We start from the raw sequence: 18,697 nt of genomic DNA on the forward strand, positions 1-18,697 counted from the left end.
TAACTGCAGCTAATTAAAACTAAGCATATCACTGGGATTTTAATATTATATCAGTAGACCTGTAGCTGCACATTAGATTAAAAGGCACAGAACTGATTTCTCAATAATCCTCTATTAACGTAGAATCAGCATGGGAAATCTTAATCATAATTTGGAAAAGCAAGTGTAGTAAAAGTATCACATTCATTATAAAACTGATAAATGATAAAATGGTGCATAAATTTCATTTCATGCTTATTGTGTATTGCACTGGGAGCTGAAGTCTCTGGTTGTGATTTATATGCCTCTAATAGAGTATATTCTGGGATATGTTTTCAGATTTATGGCTGCCTCTCTCACTGTTAAACTGCGGTTGGAAAGAATTAAAACATTAGTTGCTTAAGTGGATGTATGCATGCATAGATATGCTTCTTAGCTTTGTAGATCAAAGATCTCCCCTTCTAATGTTGAACCAAGAATCATAAAAATGCATTCAAATTATACTATTATTTTCAACTATAAAAAATGCATATATCCATATGTGATTGTTTTAAACTAGTCAGTGTAACAGAAACACCCCTAGTCCTACACCAGCTTCTGCATCATAACTATTCAAAGCTCAAACCTTCCTCAGGTTTCCTTGAGACAAGACTACTGGTGTTTACTGATGTCCCCTGACATCCTGACAGTGTCTAAAGCTTAGAGCTGAACTCTGGTGCTCAGTACTTTGAATCAGTAGAGGGGTTTTTTTCCTGAAAGAGTGATGCAGAAGCTGAGATGTTATATTATTGCTTCAACTGAATGAGAAAACAATCTCATCCTTTTTGACAATGGATAATAAAGCATTGCCATTTGAATAGTATCAACCATTCATGTGAGATTTTAGCAGCAGGTTACATTCTTAAACAAGTCAGCTGTAAATTAAAAGATGAGAAAATGTTTATTCTCCCTCTTTTTCAGCTGATTTGGAAGCACTGGATTTCACTGATTATGAGTTTTAGGGAAGAGGGGACACTTCCTGAGCTGTATCAGATGACATTGTTCCTCCTGTTGCTGCTGTTGTGCTAGTGTACTGAGGCTGTGCTACCTTACACCAGATGAGCATCTGCAGTGCAGCTACACTGCAGAGATGTATTCAGTAGGGATACACTTGTGGCCTTATTAAAGCTTATTTCAGGGAATTAATTTGATTTGTTCTAGTCCATTTCCCAGGCTTCTGACAATGTCACTTGTAGACACAGTTCTCCTATGAGCTCAAGGCAGGCAGCTCCTCATATCAATCTGCAGCTTCTATTGGTCTACTTCATTAGCCATTAGAATACTTAACAACACAATTTACCTATAAGAAATATAATTAAAGTAGCATTGTCTTATGGGCAGATTTCTTACATCCAAACCAAAGCTCATTTACACACTGAAAAATAACCAGGAGCATCCTGGAACAGCACAGAGTGCTCGATTTGGGTCATTTTCTTATCTCAAAAAAAGGCTCTAATTCCCAGATATGGTAGTCTACAACCAAGGCATCTGATTTCAGCAGCAGCAAATTATTTTAAGTTTTAATATGCAGTTATGTTAATGAACAAGAAAGCTATGATAAAACCAGGTTTTTGTTTTTATGATTTGGGAAATACTTATCATTAAAAACTACCTGAGAAGCATATTAATGTAGACAATTTCAACAAATCATCACTTGTATCCTAATTAGATTAAATAAAATAAAATAAATTTTAAAAGAGGAAAAGAAAAAGTGCTTGTTGTATCTGGATTGTACAAAGTATGCTTGATTTAATTAATTAACAACCCTGTTCATTAGAGTCCTCCAGGACCTTCTTTTAATAGAAACCTTGCTCTAGATGACATTTTTTTTCTTTCCTGCCATTTCTGTGACCCTCGTTCCAGTAGCAGAGCAACCAAAGCACTTGCAGGTGTAAAAAACTTCAGGAGCACAGTGGCACCCGTTCCTTATGCCAAGAGCAACTAAATCTTTTAAGCTGATGAACTTTAGCCTTACTTCTCTTGCATATGCATAGTGCCCCATGACAACTAGAGCTGCATATATAGAAATATTTCAGACTGAAAAGTTCATCAGTCTTGATGAACTGCACTTTGAGAAGGAAGAAAGACTTTGTACTGTCCAAGCCTCCAATGAATCTGCCATATCAGGTACTGTGGGGCCTATCTGTGAGCTTAAATAATCAAAAAGTTACAGATTTTGGTAACTGTGATGCAAGCCAGAGGCAGCTGTGATTGGAAAAGGATGACAAGGCAGGAGGGATAGGGGAAGTAATGGCAAAGGCCAAGGCATTCCTGCTCTAGCTAGGAACAGTAGGCTAGGTTTCCAGCAAACCAAAATTTGCTCATCAGTTCAAATACAGCCTTGCTAAAGTTTGAAGGAGGCCAGATTTATAAACAGTGCAGAATTTTCACATTCTGTTGTAAATGCTGCTATTCATACTTCATACATAATCCAAAATTAATGGGGTTCCATCATATTATATGTAGAACGATATAGTTGGGATGCATCATTTCTACAGCAAGCCTACAAAACATAAGAGGTCTAATGATTTATTCTGTCACATGCCTTTCTAATTATGTTCTGATTTTCTGTTTCAATTGCTAAGGAACTAAAATCACGTTATTGTAAAGCCTAGATTTATGCTTAATTTTGTAATAAGCCATTGAAAATGAAATCTAAAGAAGAAAAAGAAAATCCAGATCTTCTTTGAGATGCATCCTTCCAATTTTTGTCTGTGGAAAACCAAGAACCTCATAACTGTGCAGCTGCCACAGGAAAAACTAATGTCATTCTCTGGCCTGCATTAACCTTGACAGAGATTTGACTTTACATTATGTCTGACTGAACTGATTACTGAAACATTATTTTTTTTCACAGTGGTGTGGGATTATGGAATCTTAGAATCATATTGTTTCTTTCTGGTTTCAACCTGGAGCAATCCCAAATACAAAAAAAACCCTGTCATATATGCTGATATATGTATGCACACACGCATACTATAAAAAGTTCTGTTTCAATGCATTCATGTCTTCTAGGAAAATCTTTTTCCTTTAGACTTTATTAATGACTATATGTATGAAAATCAGTTGTTCTTTGAGAAAGTAGGAGTGACCAGGATGTTAGGATCGTTCTGAAATACCACTGTTTCAGAAAGTGCAATAATAAGTATGAAACCTTATCTCCATTCTGTTCAATTTCTTTTTTATTACTAAAGCTTATATTGTATTTTAAAATCTCCAGAAATGTGGTATATGTGGAACAAAATCATATCTAGTACTTTTAAATTCAGCAATTCTTTTAGCACAGAGCCATATTTAATGTATTTCAACTCACTTACTATAACTACAGCAGCTGTTGTTAAAATTTACTTTTAGCAGAAACTGCAGTGGATTTTGAGAGAATATCACCATGCATAAATTCATAATGTTGCTAGAAATAGTAACTATTTTTCTCAAGGAATGAACAGAGATATTTCACATTGCCAAGTGCAAGGTCCTACACCTGGGTCGGAGCAATCCCAGGCACAGCTACAGATTGGGCAAAAAGGAAATTCATGGTAGTCCTGCGGAGAAGGACTTGGGGGTGTTAGTCAATGGGAAAATGAACATGAGCCAGCTGCAGTGTGCACTTACAGCCCAGAAAGCCAACCGTATCCTGGGCTGCATCAAAAGGAACGTGACCAGCAGGTCGAGGGAGGTGATCCTGCCCCTCTACTCTGCTTTCCTGAGACCTCACTTGGAGTATTGTGTGCAGTTCTGGTGTCCTCAACATAAAAAGGACATGGGACTGTTAGAACAAGTCCAGAGGAGGGCCACGAGGATGATCAGGGGACTGGAGCACCTCCCATATGAAGACAGGCTGAGAAAGTTGGGGCTGTTCAGCCTGGAGAAGAGAAGGCTGCATGGAGACCTCATAGCAGCCTTCCAGTATCTGAAGGGGGCCTACAGGGATGCTGGGGAGGGACTATTCATTAGGGACTGTAGTGATAGGACAAGAGGTAATGGGTTGAAACTTAAACAACAGAGGTTTAGACTGGATCTAAGGAAGAAATTCTTTACTGTTAGGGTGGTGAGGTACTGGAATGGGTTGCCCAGGGAGGCTGTGAATGCTCCATCCCTGGCAGTGTTCAAGACCAGGTTGGATGAAGCCTTGGGTGATATGGTTTAGAGTGAGGTGTCCCTGCCCATGGCAGGGGGGGTTGGAACTAGATGATCTTGAGGTCCTTTCCAATCCTAACTATTCTGATTCTATGATTCTCCAAGAAAACCTTATGCTATTACCCCACCATAAAAAAAAAAACAACAAAAGCAACAAAAGACCCACATCCATTTGCTCTTTTCTCTCTCAGAACAGATACATCTTCGAGAAGATTCTCTTTACAGTACATGTTTATGCATTTCTCTGTGTGAGCGACAAATAGGACTTCTGCCTCTGACACACAATTACACCATGTAGTACAAGAGACTCTCAAGCGTGTGCTTTCAGCACATAATAAGTAGTACAGATGATGAATACAAAACTGCACAACACTAATGGGAAACAGAAGAGTAAACTGCCAAATAAAAATTACCTATTTTAAACATCTACCAGCAGTTTTGTGATGCTAATTTAGCTGAATTGAAGCTGTAGACTAGTCCTGCCAGAATCATTAAGTACTTTCTGTTCTTCCCAATTCTCTATCAGAGGCCCTACTGGGGTCCAGAGTATGATAAAGGACACAATTCTGTGTGCGTGGATCAGCTCTTGTAAAATGCCTGTGACAATTTCCGTGTACTTACAAACTAGGAGGTGTTTTTCATACATCTGTACACATAATATGTTTTCCAGGGAAATTACAAACTTCAGTCAAATTAAATGTTATTAGATTTTAACAAGGAAAAGGGTTTATTGGAAATGAAGAATGCTTCATGCTTCACTGGCCTCCGTTCCATTCTTACCCCTGCACCAAAGAAGAAACTCTATCAGGAGAATCAGATGTTATGACCTGAGTGCCTGTCATCTACCCCCATATATTCAGAGATATCACCAAACAACGTGTAAACCAGATTTGACAATTCATGATTTAACTTCCACTATAAAAGTAGTTAAATAACTAAAATACATGTTCCTCTTTTTTTTCCAATTGGCTTCTTGTCTGTTTTATTCTTGGTCTACACAGAATTTCCTAAAAGGAAATCTACCACATTGTAGCCAACTATTAAGAATTATTGTTACTATAGGGAGAATTTTTTCAATTTTGCACATAATCCCTTCTGAAATTGTGCAATAACTCTGTCCTTGGAATTAAGCTGAAGTTTCTTGTAGTAGAATGAAGAAAAAGGAAATCTTGAACAATCACACTCATTTTTCCACGTGTTCCTTTCTAACAAAAAAATATGTCATTTTTTTAGCCATGTTTTAGCAGAGGGATCTCATCCTGCTTTTGTGATTTAGGCATACAGTATGGGATTTACAAAGCTGGAAATGAAGACACTGAAGGAGGCTCTAAAAACTCTTTTAGTTTCAGTGTAATGTAGTTATAAAAGCCGACAGGTTTTAGGAAGGAATGCTTTATTTTCAAAATGTTCTATGACAACAGAAGCAAATTAAATTCACAGTGTTTCAATGTACTGCCACTATTCATAAGCTAGTAAAGCACCATTGCATGACACAATATTAATAATGTATTTTTTTCAGGCAAATTAATGCCTGAGTTGGCATATGTGATATTTACAGCCTTATAGTTGTAGAGTCTTACAGTCTAAAAACATGCAAACTGTTTATTGCAGTAAAGTCAATGTTGGATCAACCGTGCCCTTGCAAATATTCCTCTATTTAATTCATTTGCAATGATTTCTTAACCAGTACCTCACTAGTCCTCATCCTGCAGGAATAACAAATTAATTGGCTGACAAGGAACAGCTTTCTCCTGGACATGGAAATACATACAGCTGCCAAATAAAATACAACTTTCATCCTCATCTTCTTGATGAACTGCTTAAGAAACTCCTTCAAGTATTTTTCTTGTTCTTTTGGTGAACACACATATTTTTATTTTATGATTTCAAGCCCCATAACTTTATGATTGCATTCCAGAAAAGTATGCAAGTTTATAATTACATACCAGAGTGTATGTATGAAATCACTGCGTATTATAGGGATTTAGATTTCCTTAACGTATGGAGCTGAATTGTGCTCCAAGCCGTATTGCAACAGGCAATACAAGAGGCAGCTCTATTGACCTCACTGTTTTACTGAGAAATTTCTTCCAGTAAAAATGGCATAAATAGAGGTCAGTGCTATTAAAATGAACAGTCTTAAAAAGGTTCCAGGGTGAAAGAAATGAAAGCCAGACAAGAAAGGTGAGACTTTTAAATGCTTCCATTCACAAGTTGTCTAGGGAAAGTTAGGCATAGTGTGAACATTCATTTACCATCTTACAAACAATTACATACCCTTTGTATGCAATGACACTTGCATTATTTTGGCTTCTTCTGGGGAAAAAGAGTTATTTCCTCAATGCTTCTGCATCATCTCAGTCACTTCACCTGTATATTGCTACAATAAGAATATATTTACCAACACATACAGCCTTCAAACTAAGAACTGATTTTATGGATGTGGATATATAACATATTCTTCACTACCTGTTTAAATTATCTGTGGTCTGATCCTCTGTATCCAAAGTCACCATGTATTTTGCTTTGATTTATTTTTCTGCATGATTCGGTTCTTCAGTGTTTCATATTTAGTAGCCAATTTTAGCAGATACTTAATGTTACTAGGGTTAGACTTGGACTATTCATTAGGAAGCGCTGGGAACTGGGTTCTGTCTGTAGCTGTGTAAACATCCTGGGGAGCAGGATCCCAGGTTGTCTTGTTATCTTCAGATGCTCAAGGTGGATTGCTAGACATACACGGTGATCATAAGTTTCCTGGTGCCTCACTGTTGGTTATCTGTAACAGGCATTTTTCTTATTTGCCCTTTCTAGGAATTTGTCATGATTGTTGTCTTTGGTTTGGAATTTATTATTCGTATCTGGTCTGCTGGATGCTGTTGTCGATATCGAGGATGGCAAGGAAGACTGCGCTTTGCAAGGAAACCATTCTGTGTAATAGGTGAGTGTCCCAGTTCTAGGTTAAGATAAAAATAAATACCCCTCCCCCCCCCCCCCCTTCTGCTTTGCTTCTGGATGAAAACTACTGGAATCAGACTCTGTTTAGGACTTACTAGAAACATAAATCTGTAAACAGTTTGAACTTCCTAGAAGCACTTGACATCTCAGAGTGGTTTGCTGCTCTCCCAAATGCTGTTGTGTGGAAACGCTAGCAGATTGTTCAGCTTTTGTTTCTCTTCCCTTTCCTGTCTCCATTGAACTGGCAAGTTTTCTGTCACTGATTAGCTTCAGTCTGAGGTGTTAATCTGCAGTAAAAGTGAATGGAAGGGTTCTTCCTTGTCCAAAACTTTGATACTGTAGGATGACTTAGGTAGATTTTCCACCCTTTCCTTTAAACAACTCATAGCTACCCTGCTACATTTGTGAAATAGTAGAGGCAGGTCTTCTGGCACAGGTCTCAGCGAGTGCTGGGCTTTGCTTTACTTAATTGTGGTTTTTCCTCCTTTCTCTGGATTTGACATGCTCTTCTTGTTGCATGTTTATGTAGGCAACCTGTAGCCTTAAAAGCATCTTCTCTGTCCTTGCAACTCCATCACTTACTAGCAGAACTAACTGGTAGTTAACAATCCCTTGCTTGTGGCAACCTTCCTGTGCTGGTTCAGTAGATGAAAAAGGAACGTTGTTCTGCGAAACACTGTACAGCTACTAAAGTAGCTTCTGGAAACTAAACCAGTAGCATTTATTCTGTGTTTCTCCTGCTGATTGATTTTTTGTCCATTTCTGGACTTTAGCATACCTGAACAGATTTTCTGATTTGATCTTTTGAGGAAGGACCTTCAGCAAGTAATTTTGCAGCTCTTGGTACATAAAGTAACTATTTGCCTGACACCTTGGCTTTGAAGTCTTGACAAAGTATGCCCCAGCAGGAGAGACTAACAGGCTATATGTACTAGCTATAGAATCATCATCAGTAGATGAAGACACATTATATCTCCCTTTATTTGGCCCTTATTAGACCCCATCTAATCCCCATTTGCCCCTCCAACACCATACATGAAAGACATCAATAAACAGGAGTAAAGTGAAGGCCACCAAGATGTTCAGTGCTGGAGCATTTGCCCTGTGAGGAGAGGCTGAGGAACCTGGGCTTGTTCAGCCCTGAGAAAGGATGGCTTCAGGGAAAACTCTGAACTCAGTGTTAAAGTCTCCTAAAAAGCACATGGCCTATTTTGGCCTACTACTTTTCCTGAGTTTGTTTAATCATTTACTCACTCATCCATTCACTTATTCTTTCTACTTATTGTTACAGTGAAACAATAATATTTTAGAAAACTTAGTCTGTTTACTATTAATTAAATTTGCTATATATCTCCAGCAGATCTGTTATCTGATTATTTTTGTGATCAAACACAAATCACACAGGGGAATGACCTAAAAGCTAGAAATAATAAATCTGAGGATTGCCCCAAGGGTCACATTCAGGCAGCCTTTATTTTTTTTTCCATTAATAACCTAATTGCTAGAAAAATTTTATTGAGAGCCAAAGCTCTGTGCTTACGTTAGTGTCCCTACAATGTCAGTAACCCAACAAATCAGTTCATCAGACACTGCTGTGTGCTGCCACATTAGTAATGATATCAAATTATTTGAAAGCTTTGTAGCTTTGTTTATTTCTGCATAAAATGGAATAATAGTCTAGTATTAAACCTTGATTTATATTTTGTTCCACATCAGGAGTTACTTGCCATCCCTCATTTTCTCTGACCATATATGAGCTTGTATACATAATGTAAAGGGCATACCAAGATACCCTCCCAGATACTTAAAGATATAGTTCTGCAAATCCTAAATCTCTCAGGTATATCAGTCAAGCTTGGCAGTTAGCACTGCAGAGACATATTGCTGTGTTATACTGTGCAGAAGGGTAGCAATCCAGACACCTCATCTCCTGACTGCTGCCTTCAGGAGACAGGGATGCAAAGGCCCAGGAAGAACTCTGTGTCTGCCTGTGCCTTATGAGGAGCCATGCTCACTGAAGAACCCCGAAGTAAAAGAGGACATATCTGCTAACGAGAAAGAAAGTATGGCAACCCCTTACTGTCAGGTCATTCAGGGACACTGAAATAAATGAAGAGTCTGTTGTTCTTTTTCTGGCGATGGGCCTCCTACATGGTTGCAGGTGACCTAACTAAATTAAACTAACTTCTGGTCACTGTTCTGTGTGTATGAGAGGTTTTACTATCACAATGAAACCTCAGTCTGTGAGGGTGGCTCCCATGCAATGACACATTATAAAAATAACGAGGAATAATAAATAACAAGGTGTGGGTAAGAAGAGTAAGATCCTGCCAGTCTCACCTGCATGTCTTAAGTCTGCTAGACTTCAGAGAAACTTTTTCTTTCCACTGTCCCTGTAAGAGACTTTGAGACTCCTACGCGTGGAAGCCCAACAAGGACAAGTGAAGAGCACATGAGCACAGTTCCCTTAGAATGCTGGAAGCAGCGAATTATAGTACCTAAACTTTATGTGACTTCTAGATTTAAATATGGGGTTGAAGCTCCTAATTCAGTCTTTTTTTCACCTTAAATTTGACTCCCTTCTAGTAATATAACATTTTTCCAGGGCAACTAGATTTCCTGGCGGTCCAGCCCGGTGAAAGATATAATGTATTTCAGTTAGTCCATTAGCAGTTTCCCACAGTGGCTTCTGTTTTACCTCTAGTTAAGCTACAGTATGATGGAAATGTCACAAGTTCAAATTCTGTTGAGGCTGCAGAATGAACAAATTCCCAACAGGAAGCTTAAGTCCATTATCTGTAATCAGGCTCTTGAACTTCATGGCTGGCAAACCTCGTTTCAGAGCATTATGTGATAGCAGCGGCTGTTGCGTATTACTGGATCTATTTTTCATTAATTAGAGTAGTAATGAACCATCATATGGCACTTTTGACAAACCTTTATAAACCAACCCATATCTAATGTGTTACAAGATCTGCTGACCCCTTAATTTGAATTAGTTCAATATATTTATGTAATGATACATTGTGTCTGTCACCTTGGTATTTAGACAGATTATAGAGTTTAAATACAGACAGTAGATCTGCTGCTCATGATAAACAATATATAGACCCTCCTTCTAGTACAATTTGAACTCTAAATAACCCAGTGATGTTCTGTAATTAAGTATATCTTTGACCAAAGAGACACATCTCACATCACATTTCATTACAAATCCTAGCAAACCCAAGTGTCAGCAGGAGTAAGTTCCACATTGAAGGGGTCTCCTGCCAGCCCGACTTGAACTCATCCCAGGAACATGCTGCGCACTTCAGTCCAGAAAATACTCTGACAGCAGTAGTAGTATTAAGACTGGAAATCAGAATTTCCTCAGATGATTTCAGCAGCCATAATTATGTGCAATGAACAGAGGCTAAATCGGTTACAAATTGTGTAGGTTTTTAAGACTAATATTTAGTGGCATATCTTCATGTTTGACAGTTCTGGCAGTACAGCTTTTAGAAATGCATAGGAAAAATAATGTATTTTGAATATCATCTATGGACCTTATTCTTTCACATCTCTGACTCTCTTGCTGCTGATTAAGGTACCATTTGCTATAAGTAAAGATATCGGATTCTGGTTTTCTCTTTCTAGAAGTTGTGTGTCTTCTAGTCAAAAGAAATCTGCTAGTTTTGTATAAGGCAGTTGTTGAAATTTCTGCCTGCTGTCTGCTAAAGAATTCAGCAACCTGTATTTGTTTATTGCCATGCTTTTTTTATCTCATACTAGTGTCACCACCATGTTATTTTGAGTAGAAGAGCACTTACCATGAACTGAGCAACCTGAGTGATATGTGTCTCGTGACAACTTTCCCTCTGGGGAGTTGTGGGTAGTGTCACATTTCATCTTCATGAGGCTTTGGAGATCAAGGTTTTGATCTGAGAACTAAACTTTCTTTGCATCCATATTCTGTGTATCTGTCAAGATACCTACTGATGAAGGAAGTCAACAAGGCTAGTGTAAGATTACTGATGAAGTGATTTTTCCTTGAAAAATATTGATTAATTGAAAACAAAGTAATTCATGGAAGCAAACCAATTCCGTTTTCCTGAGGAAAGGCATTTTATATTCAGTCTAGATCTTTTTCTCATCAAAATTAAAAGCATTGTCTCAATATTTTTGCAGTATTTGCAGTATATGTTATATATATATTATATATATAGTGCATATCTTTGCAGTATACTAAATAATACAGTTTCTGGTTTCTAGTTAAAGTATGGTTAAATTCTCACTCTGGGAGATTTGGAGCAGAGCCAGTCTCTCAGCTCCACTGAAACTATCCAAACATCAATAAATAATTCTTAATTGGTCCAGAGAGAAATGCTGATTTATCCTGTCACCTGATGTTAATTGTAGTAAGCTGCTACATGAGAAACTTTGATTTTTTTTCACCCAAAGGATAATCAGTCATTGTAAATAGACAATCCCTAAGTACAAGTTAGAAGAGATCCACACCAGAATGAATTCTGTAAATGGTTTATGGATTCTTTCAAATAATTGATGATTTCTCATTTTTGAATCTTCAGGAAATATGTTGTATAATAATAATAATTATATAACTTGATATTATTAAGTACTATATATTATCAAATATTATATATTATGAATGTATATTTGAGAACTTCAAGTGCAGCTTATGAGCCACAAGGTCTCAATGACTTGGAAATGTACAGTAAGAAGAAAGCAAGCAACTGACAGACCAAGAAAGTTAACATTTTCTGGTTTTAGACTCAGCATGTTAAATTTTTCTCACATTTTTTAGGGTCTGGCTTTAAAGTTGTTGCTACTAGAGATGCCTAGTATAGGAAGATGTTTATAGAAATCCCTTTCTTTTCACTACCTGTCTTAATTAGAGATGTTTGTATCCTGCCTTACTATGCTGAATAATGACATCATATCCATAGATAATTGCTCAGATTTTCATACATACATGTAAATTCTCCTGTCCAAAATGAAGTCATTTCAGTAAATTTAGCTGGTAATGTAAGTGCTGGTGTGGCAGTTAAAGGTAGACAGCATTGTGCCAAATTTACTTCTCTGCCTACCATAGCATATGGAGTTGCAAAAGCAGTAAAATAGTTTGGGTTTTAATTTTTATCATTCCTAGCATCTAAAAAACCCATAATTTTAAATGAAATAAGTGAATAACATGTTGGAGCCTAATTGATATGCAATGAAGCACTGAGCTTTCTTGCCTTCTTTCTATATATTGTGCTGCAGATCAGCTGCTTCATGTGTGACATTTCTTGTAACTCCCATCTCAGATCATCAGCTCTTTCCTGTAGTTCCTCTGTGAGAAGAATTGCTGTTTGGTGGCCGTGCAAGTTTTACTTTTGCAGCAGCAAATTACATTCTCCAGGCAGAAATCTGAATCATTTAAGAACATTTCCATATCGGTCCAAAATAGTGTTCTATTAGACCAGGTGTTTGCTATTTTGGACTTTTGCAATTGCCCATTACTCTATCCTTGGCATAAATGCAGCCTCTCATGGGACCGTGATATCCCTAGCTTGTAGGACTGTTTTATGTCAAAAGCCACCTTCAGTGTGTCTTCCATTTTACTAACAAGCCTATACTTACTTAGGAGTGTTTTAGCAGCATGTTAACATAAATTTCAATGTTAATGCCTTGGTGTGGTACATTAGGCAACTGTCAATCTGACAATTTGAACCATGATTAACTACTTTTGCAGGTGATAATCAATCAAATCATACTTCCTGTCATGTCCCAGCCTCACCCCTGTCAATCCAAATGAAGAAATTTGAAAATGTCTTGAGTTATTGGCTTGGCATATACTGCAGGAATGTTTCTAGATTTGCTTGAAAGTGCAGCATACAACAGAAGGCAGCATGCTGCTATCTTATATTTGCAGTATGTTTTCCCATGTATTTGGTGCTTTTAGTTTATAATTATTACTCTTACACCTGTTGAATGTTGTCACTTTATTGCTGTCTTTGCTAAAGACTCGTTTATTTCTGTTTGGGTCACCTGTGTGTGAGCAAGATCTTCAGGAAAAGGGTTGTTGGTGCAGTCAAGTTAGAACCAGTGGGTTTGTTCTGCTTGGCTCTTTGTTATTTAGAAACAGGCATTTTCAGTTGCTTTAAAGGTAATGGTTGCTTCTTCAAATGCGTTTTTCTGGTATCTACTAAGCTTTAATTTGCTAACTGGCAATCCTGACAGTGTAAATCATAAGCTTTGCCCACTGTTACATTTAGTGTAATCACAGAATCATAGAATAGTTAGGATTGGAAAGGACCTCAAGATCTTCTAATTCCAAGATCTCTGCCATGGGTAGGGACACCTCACACTAAACCATGTCACCCAAGGCTCTGTCCAACCTGGCCTCAAACACCACCAGGGATGGAGCATTCACAGCTTCCCTGGGAAACCCATTCCAGTGCCTCACCACCCTCACAGTAAAGAATTTCTTCCTTATATCCAATCTAAACTTCCCCTGTTTAAGTTTTAACCCGTTACCCCTTGTCCTATCACTACAGTTCCTAATGAAGAGTCCCTCCCCAGCATCCCTGTAGGCCCCCTTCAGATACTGGAAGGCTGCTATGAGGTCTCCACAAAGCCTTCTCCTTCTCCAGTCTGAACAGCCCCAACTTTCTCAGCCTAAAAATCAAAGTGATTGCCATGTGTCTTCATCCAGCCTTGCAACTAGTGTTGTGATCACAAAGCTTGCAGAAATGTCCATACATTTCCATTCTTTTACATCACTTCAGAGGACTGAGTGTTGCCCCAGTACTGCTAAAGTGACTGATGGGCAGAATAGTCCAGTGGAAATTGCGGGAAATCTCTATTTTTATGATCATGCCTCAAATGGTCACACTCGAACCACTACATTAGGAAAGGACTTGTGTACAAGAGAGAAAGTACAGTTTTGTAATTCTTCATTTTTACAGCTTCTGTGTTAAATATAGCAATTAGGGAGGATTTGACAATGTAACAATGTTATTACATTTTATTACAGAATTACAGTATTTATATCTCAAGTTTAATACGGCTAAGTGGAAATATTTGCATATTTCTAGATGGCAATTGGGCATGTTCTGCACACTTTAATATCCTTCCTTTCCTTCTCTTCACACCCCTAGCACTTAAGCACCAGGTTGTCATAAACTGCAGTCCCCTCTTAAAGAAAAACTACATATTTTTTACCTTTAAGCTTGTGCTGTCAAAAGTGAGGATTTGACCTTTCCACTAATAGATGATACTGTCATCAGTAACAGATCTAAGGAAGGTGTCCACCAGATCTGTTTTATATCAACCTAAGCTCCAAAATAGTGTAAATGCTTATTTGAGTCTGACCTAAGCTGCCTCTCCCATGGAAAGCAGCGGGTCCAGCCATCTGCTTGCACCATCATGCTGTCCATCCTGGTGCCCCAGTGCATGTATGTGATCTTCTTGGGAGCAGCTAAGGTGAAGGCAGAGCTCCTTTGGCTCTGGGGCTCCCCTGCACCACACCAGCCTTCTCATGAGACCCCCACACTGAAGACTGGTTTGTTTCACATTAAAACGTTGTAATGCAGAGTGCTGAGGTTGTCACACAGAATGGTATTATCTGCTGTATTTAATATCTCATTTTAGGATTGCCTCCTGTTGGGTTTGTGAGGGTGCTACCAGATTGTGGTTTTTTCCCCTCCCAAGCAAGTGCTGAAATGAGCTTCTATTTCTTTCTTCACATCTCCCACAGGAAGAAGTCTCAAGGGTGGCTGCAAAGTGCCCCACATTAGTGTTCTCCAAGTCGTATAAAGTTTCTTGCTGGCACAGTAGTCCCTTTTGGGCAAGTAGGATAGCAGCTGAGGATAAATAGTGGCTGGAAAAAAACAGGGGAGTTCTAGGAGACACAGTGACTGTGCAGGCATCCAAAACAGTTGTGTAGGTTAGGAATGCAAGCTCTGGTTTTAGGCAGCAGGGAGAGATGTGTGCCTCTGGGGACTGCTCAGAAACTTAAGGTAGGAATTAATCTCTTTCAGCCAACACTGAGGGTCCCATGTTCCTGCCTTCAGCTCCTGCATTAGATAATTCAGCTATAGACTAGATACCTCCTGTTTCTTCCTACCCCAATTGGAGATGAGATTATTAATACTCTCTTCCCTCTCCACCTACAAACAGGCTTTTCCTCTCCCTCAGATACATGCTGTTCTCTCCCCTGCTCTTTCCATCATGTTTATTTCTCAGTTTTTGCATGTCTACTTTCACCCTCACACCCAGGATTTTTCTGTTCCCAGATTTTTGGGCCTTTCCACTCCCATACCACTTCATCACCTTCACTTTATAAAACCTGTGAATGTGTTAGACAGACATTCCCAGACACCCTGCCTGCCTTCCTCTCCCTGAGATTTTAGAGTGTCATTGAAAAGGCTGTGAAAAGTGCAGGGTCCTGCCTATAGGTCCTGCTACAAGGACCCCACACAGAGGTAACACTGCTTCTCCTGCTGGGCTGGATCACAGAGGAGCCCCATTTGGTGTTCTGTACACACTCAATAGTGCCACATACCTCTAAAAATGGTTTTAATACCTGTAGCCCAATTAACCAATCAAATAATATTTTTGTTTGGACGTCAGGGCATCAGTATCTGACTCACACAGGAATTTGGATCCCCTGAAAAATTAATTCTAGCAATTCAGGCAGAAGCATCCAATCTTGTCTTTAATTTTCCCTGGTTATTCCTTTACATCCTGTGGCAATGAATTTTACAAGTTAATTGCATGTTGTATTTCTTTTTATCAGATTTAAATTGTCTTTTGATCTCACTTTTATAAGGAAGGGTAATTAGGAGGCATCCAACATGCCTTCTCATTTTCTGCTAGCTTGCATACCTCTATCTGTCATCTCATATTTGTCTTCTGACTAACTACTCTGAAATTATTCAGCCCTTTCTCCATACACAAGTCTTGCCATGCCTGTAGTTATTTTGTTTTTTCTTGCTGATAGCTCTCTGGTTTTCTTACAGTCCAATCTAATGAGCCTCTTTATTCATCAGGTGGGTGTGTGTCTGGCTATCCACCTTGCCACCTTTCCCTCCAGAAATCTCCAGGGCTTTTTTCTCCCCCCAACAATAGCCTTTTTCAGTAAGGTCTACTACTGTCATCCGGGAAAAAGCTTCAGACAAAGTGAAGTGACTAGCAAACCTTGTTTTCCCAGGGCTTGTAAGGCAGAAAACAGTTACTGAGCAGAGTAAGTGAAGATTTATGAGAAGCATCTGCATGAATTACTCGTGGTTTGTTTCTTTGGTTGGACACAAATTGGGTTGGTGAACACCGGGTCAAAGATACAGTTTTAAATGTGTTTCTGTCAGCCTGTCTTAAAGCCAAATAAAATTCCTACTGAATAAATAACGCTTTATTCTTTCTGGCAGGTACATAATAATAATGCTAAAGATCAATTATTGGAGAAGGCTAATAAAGCATAAATTCATGAAAGGCTTGCAGCTGAGCTTAATCTTAGCTTGCAGGAGGCCATTAGACTTTTAAGATTTATTGAACCAGCTGTTAATAATAAAAAAATGTTTGCTGAGGACTTATTCAGCCCATAGAAAGAGTGTGTATACAATAGGGCCATGAACTTTAATTGCCAGCAGCACAGGTGAAATGTTCCCATTAATGTTATTTTTATCCAGACTGAATAAAAAATGGTAACCATAACTACACTTTAAAATTCAGTGTTTGTGGAGCTATCGTGAATCTCAGCACACAGAGAAATATTTTGTCCATTTATAACAAAAGGCTAAATGACATTATTTTGGTGCATTTGTAGTCATGGCCTGAAAGTGTGCTACTTTTACACAGGAACAGTGTATATATACTTTCAGGACGCTGGCATAGTAATGAGTAACGTTCTTGTGGATGGAATTAGGATCTCATTAGAAAAGTTGATTTGAAAATGATGAAACAACAATCCAATCCATCTTCCTCATTCTGGCATTTCATAAGAGAATATTTCATTTTCACATCTAAAAAATATCCAATATTGACTTTTTTGAAAATAGTCCTTGCTTTTCTGTTTCAAAACTTGTTCGACCTGCTGAGTCCAAATTCGTTGTATTTGATTACAACACTAACAAGTGTCTTTGACTTGTTTCCAATTTTGTTTCATTTTTCTTTGAAGGCAAGAGCTTTATTCAAGGTATAGTGAAGGAATATTAAAGTGCCCGTGAAGAAAGGGGTTTACTAGTACTGCTTGGAGTATTAAAAGGTAGAGGAGATATGGATTGGTTGCCGTCTTTAATGTAAAAAGACTATACAGTTCCTTTCTGTGGTTGAGTCAAGCTAATTGTTTTTCATTAGGATAGGCTGAAGAAATGTGCTTAAATACAAATGAAGGGTGTGTGAATCCAGTTTTAGGCGACATGTTTGGTTTATGTTCCCCTGGACCACTTTGCTTGGCAGTGTCTCTTGTGTTGTGCGTGTGTGTGTGCTGGGGTTGGTGGCAGGGGCTTACAAGCTTATTCATCCTGTTTGATATGCCGCAGAGGAGAAAACTGAGCTGCCAACATATTGTGTTTCATCAGTTGCTGCCAACCTCAGTCAAGTGACACTGTCACCCCAGCTCAGGTACATGCGAGTCTGAGACCCACACTGGGGTGTGGTGATATCTGCAGGTGCCAGGGCAAGGTATCACATGGCTTGATCCGGAGCTGGGGCTCAAAATAGTCTGCCCTTGCAGGGCCAGGCTTGCCAGTGACAGGCCATGGGGTATGGCCCCATTTGCACACAGCTGCTCTGCAGAACTGACCTCGTTCCCAGCACTGGACTCTGGGGGCTCTCATCAAATCTGGAATTTTAGCATCAGGACGTGGTTCTGTGGCTAATTCTCATAGTGCTGGCAGTTATAAAATCTTTGAATCTTTGATTTCCTAAAGCATGCCTGAAATTTATTTTCCATGGCATTTAAAACACGTGAAACAGAGCCTATTTGATATTATACTGTGTTGTAGTTTAATGCCAGCTGGCAACTAAGCACCACTCAGTAGTGATTTTATAATATAAATACATATTTTGTATTAAACATTACTTCATTATTACGTATTATATAGGTTTTATGCATCATGTAAATAATGCTATATATTACTTTACATGCATCTTTTAAATTTTAATTTAATTAATCTTAAATATTTCTAATTCTGACAATTTTCTCTTTATCAGAAAAGATGGCTTTACGTGTTAGTGAGTTGCTTTTCTAAATAGACCCTCTTTGGCTCTATAAAATTAACACGTGTCCTAGGAAAAAGGTGTCTATATTTCCAGGAGGTCATTTTCATTTCACATTAAAATACTTTGCTTATTCAGATTACTCCAATACATTGCAAATGAAAACTATAGATGGAGTGAAGGGTTCAAGATGGTTCATCTCTTGATCTCTTCACTGTAGTACTGCCTACCTGATGACTAAGAAAAAAATCCAAGCTTCTATGCACAGATCAGATTTAGCAGATTCCTTAGTATCAGAAGTCAGTGACAAATGTAGCCATTTTCCATTGTTAGAAAAGAAAAATAAATCATTCGAGTAGAAGTGGTAACTTCCAGTGCCTAG

General features: G+C 38.4%; 1 protein-coding gene across 6 annotated transcripts in view; it reads left to right on the forward strand.

Moving 5' to 3' along the window:
- Positions 1-18,697, forward strand: part of KCNQ5 (potassium voltage-gated channel subfamily Q member 5) — a 271,782-nt gene that overhangs the window by 198,632 nt on the left and 54,453 nt on the right. For all 6 annotated transcript variants that reach the window (XM_005153167.3, XM_034060643.1, XM_034060646.1 and 3 more), the window contains exon 3: positions 6,970-7,096. In XM_005153167.3, coding sequence (XP_005153224.2) covers positions 6,970-7,096 — 127 coding nt within the window. The remainder of the gene's footprint in view (positions 1-6,969; positions 7,097-18,697) is intronic.

The sequence above is a fragment of the Melopsittacus undulatus genome, chromosome 3, assembly GCF_012275295.1.
Source record: "Melopsittacus undulatus isolate bMelUnd1 chromosome 3, bMelUnd1.mat.Z, whole genome shotgun sequence".
NCBI lineage: Eukaryota > Metazoa > Chordata > Aves > Psittaciformes > Psittaculidae > Melopsittacus > Melopsittacus undulatus.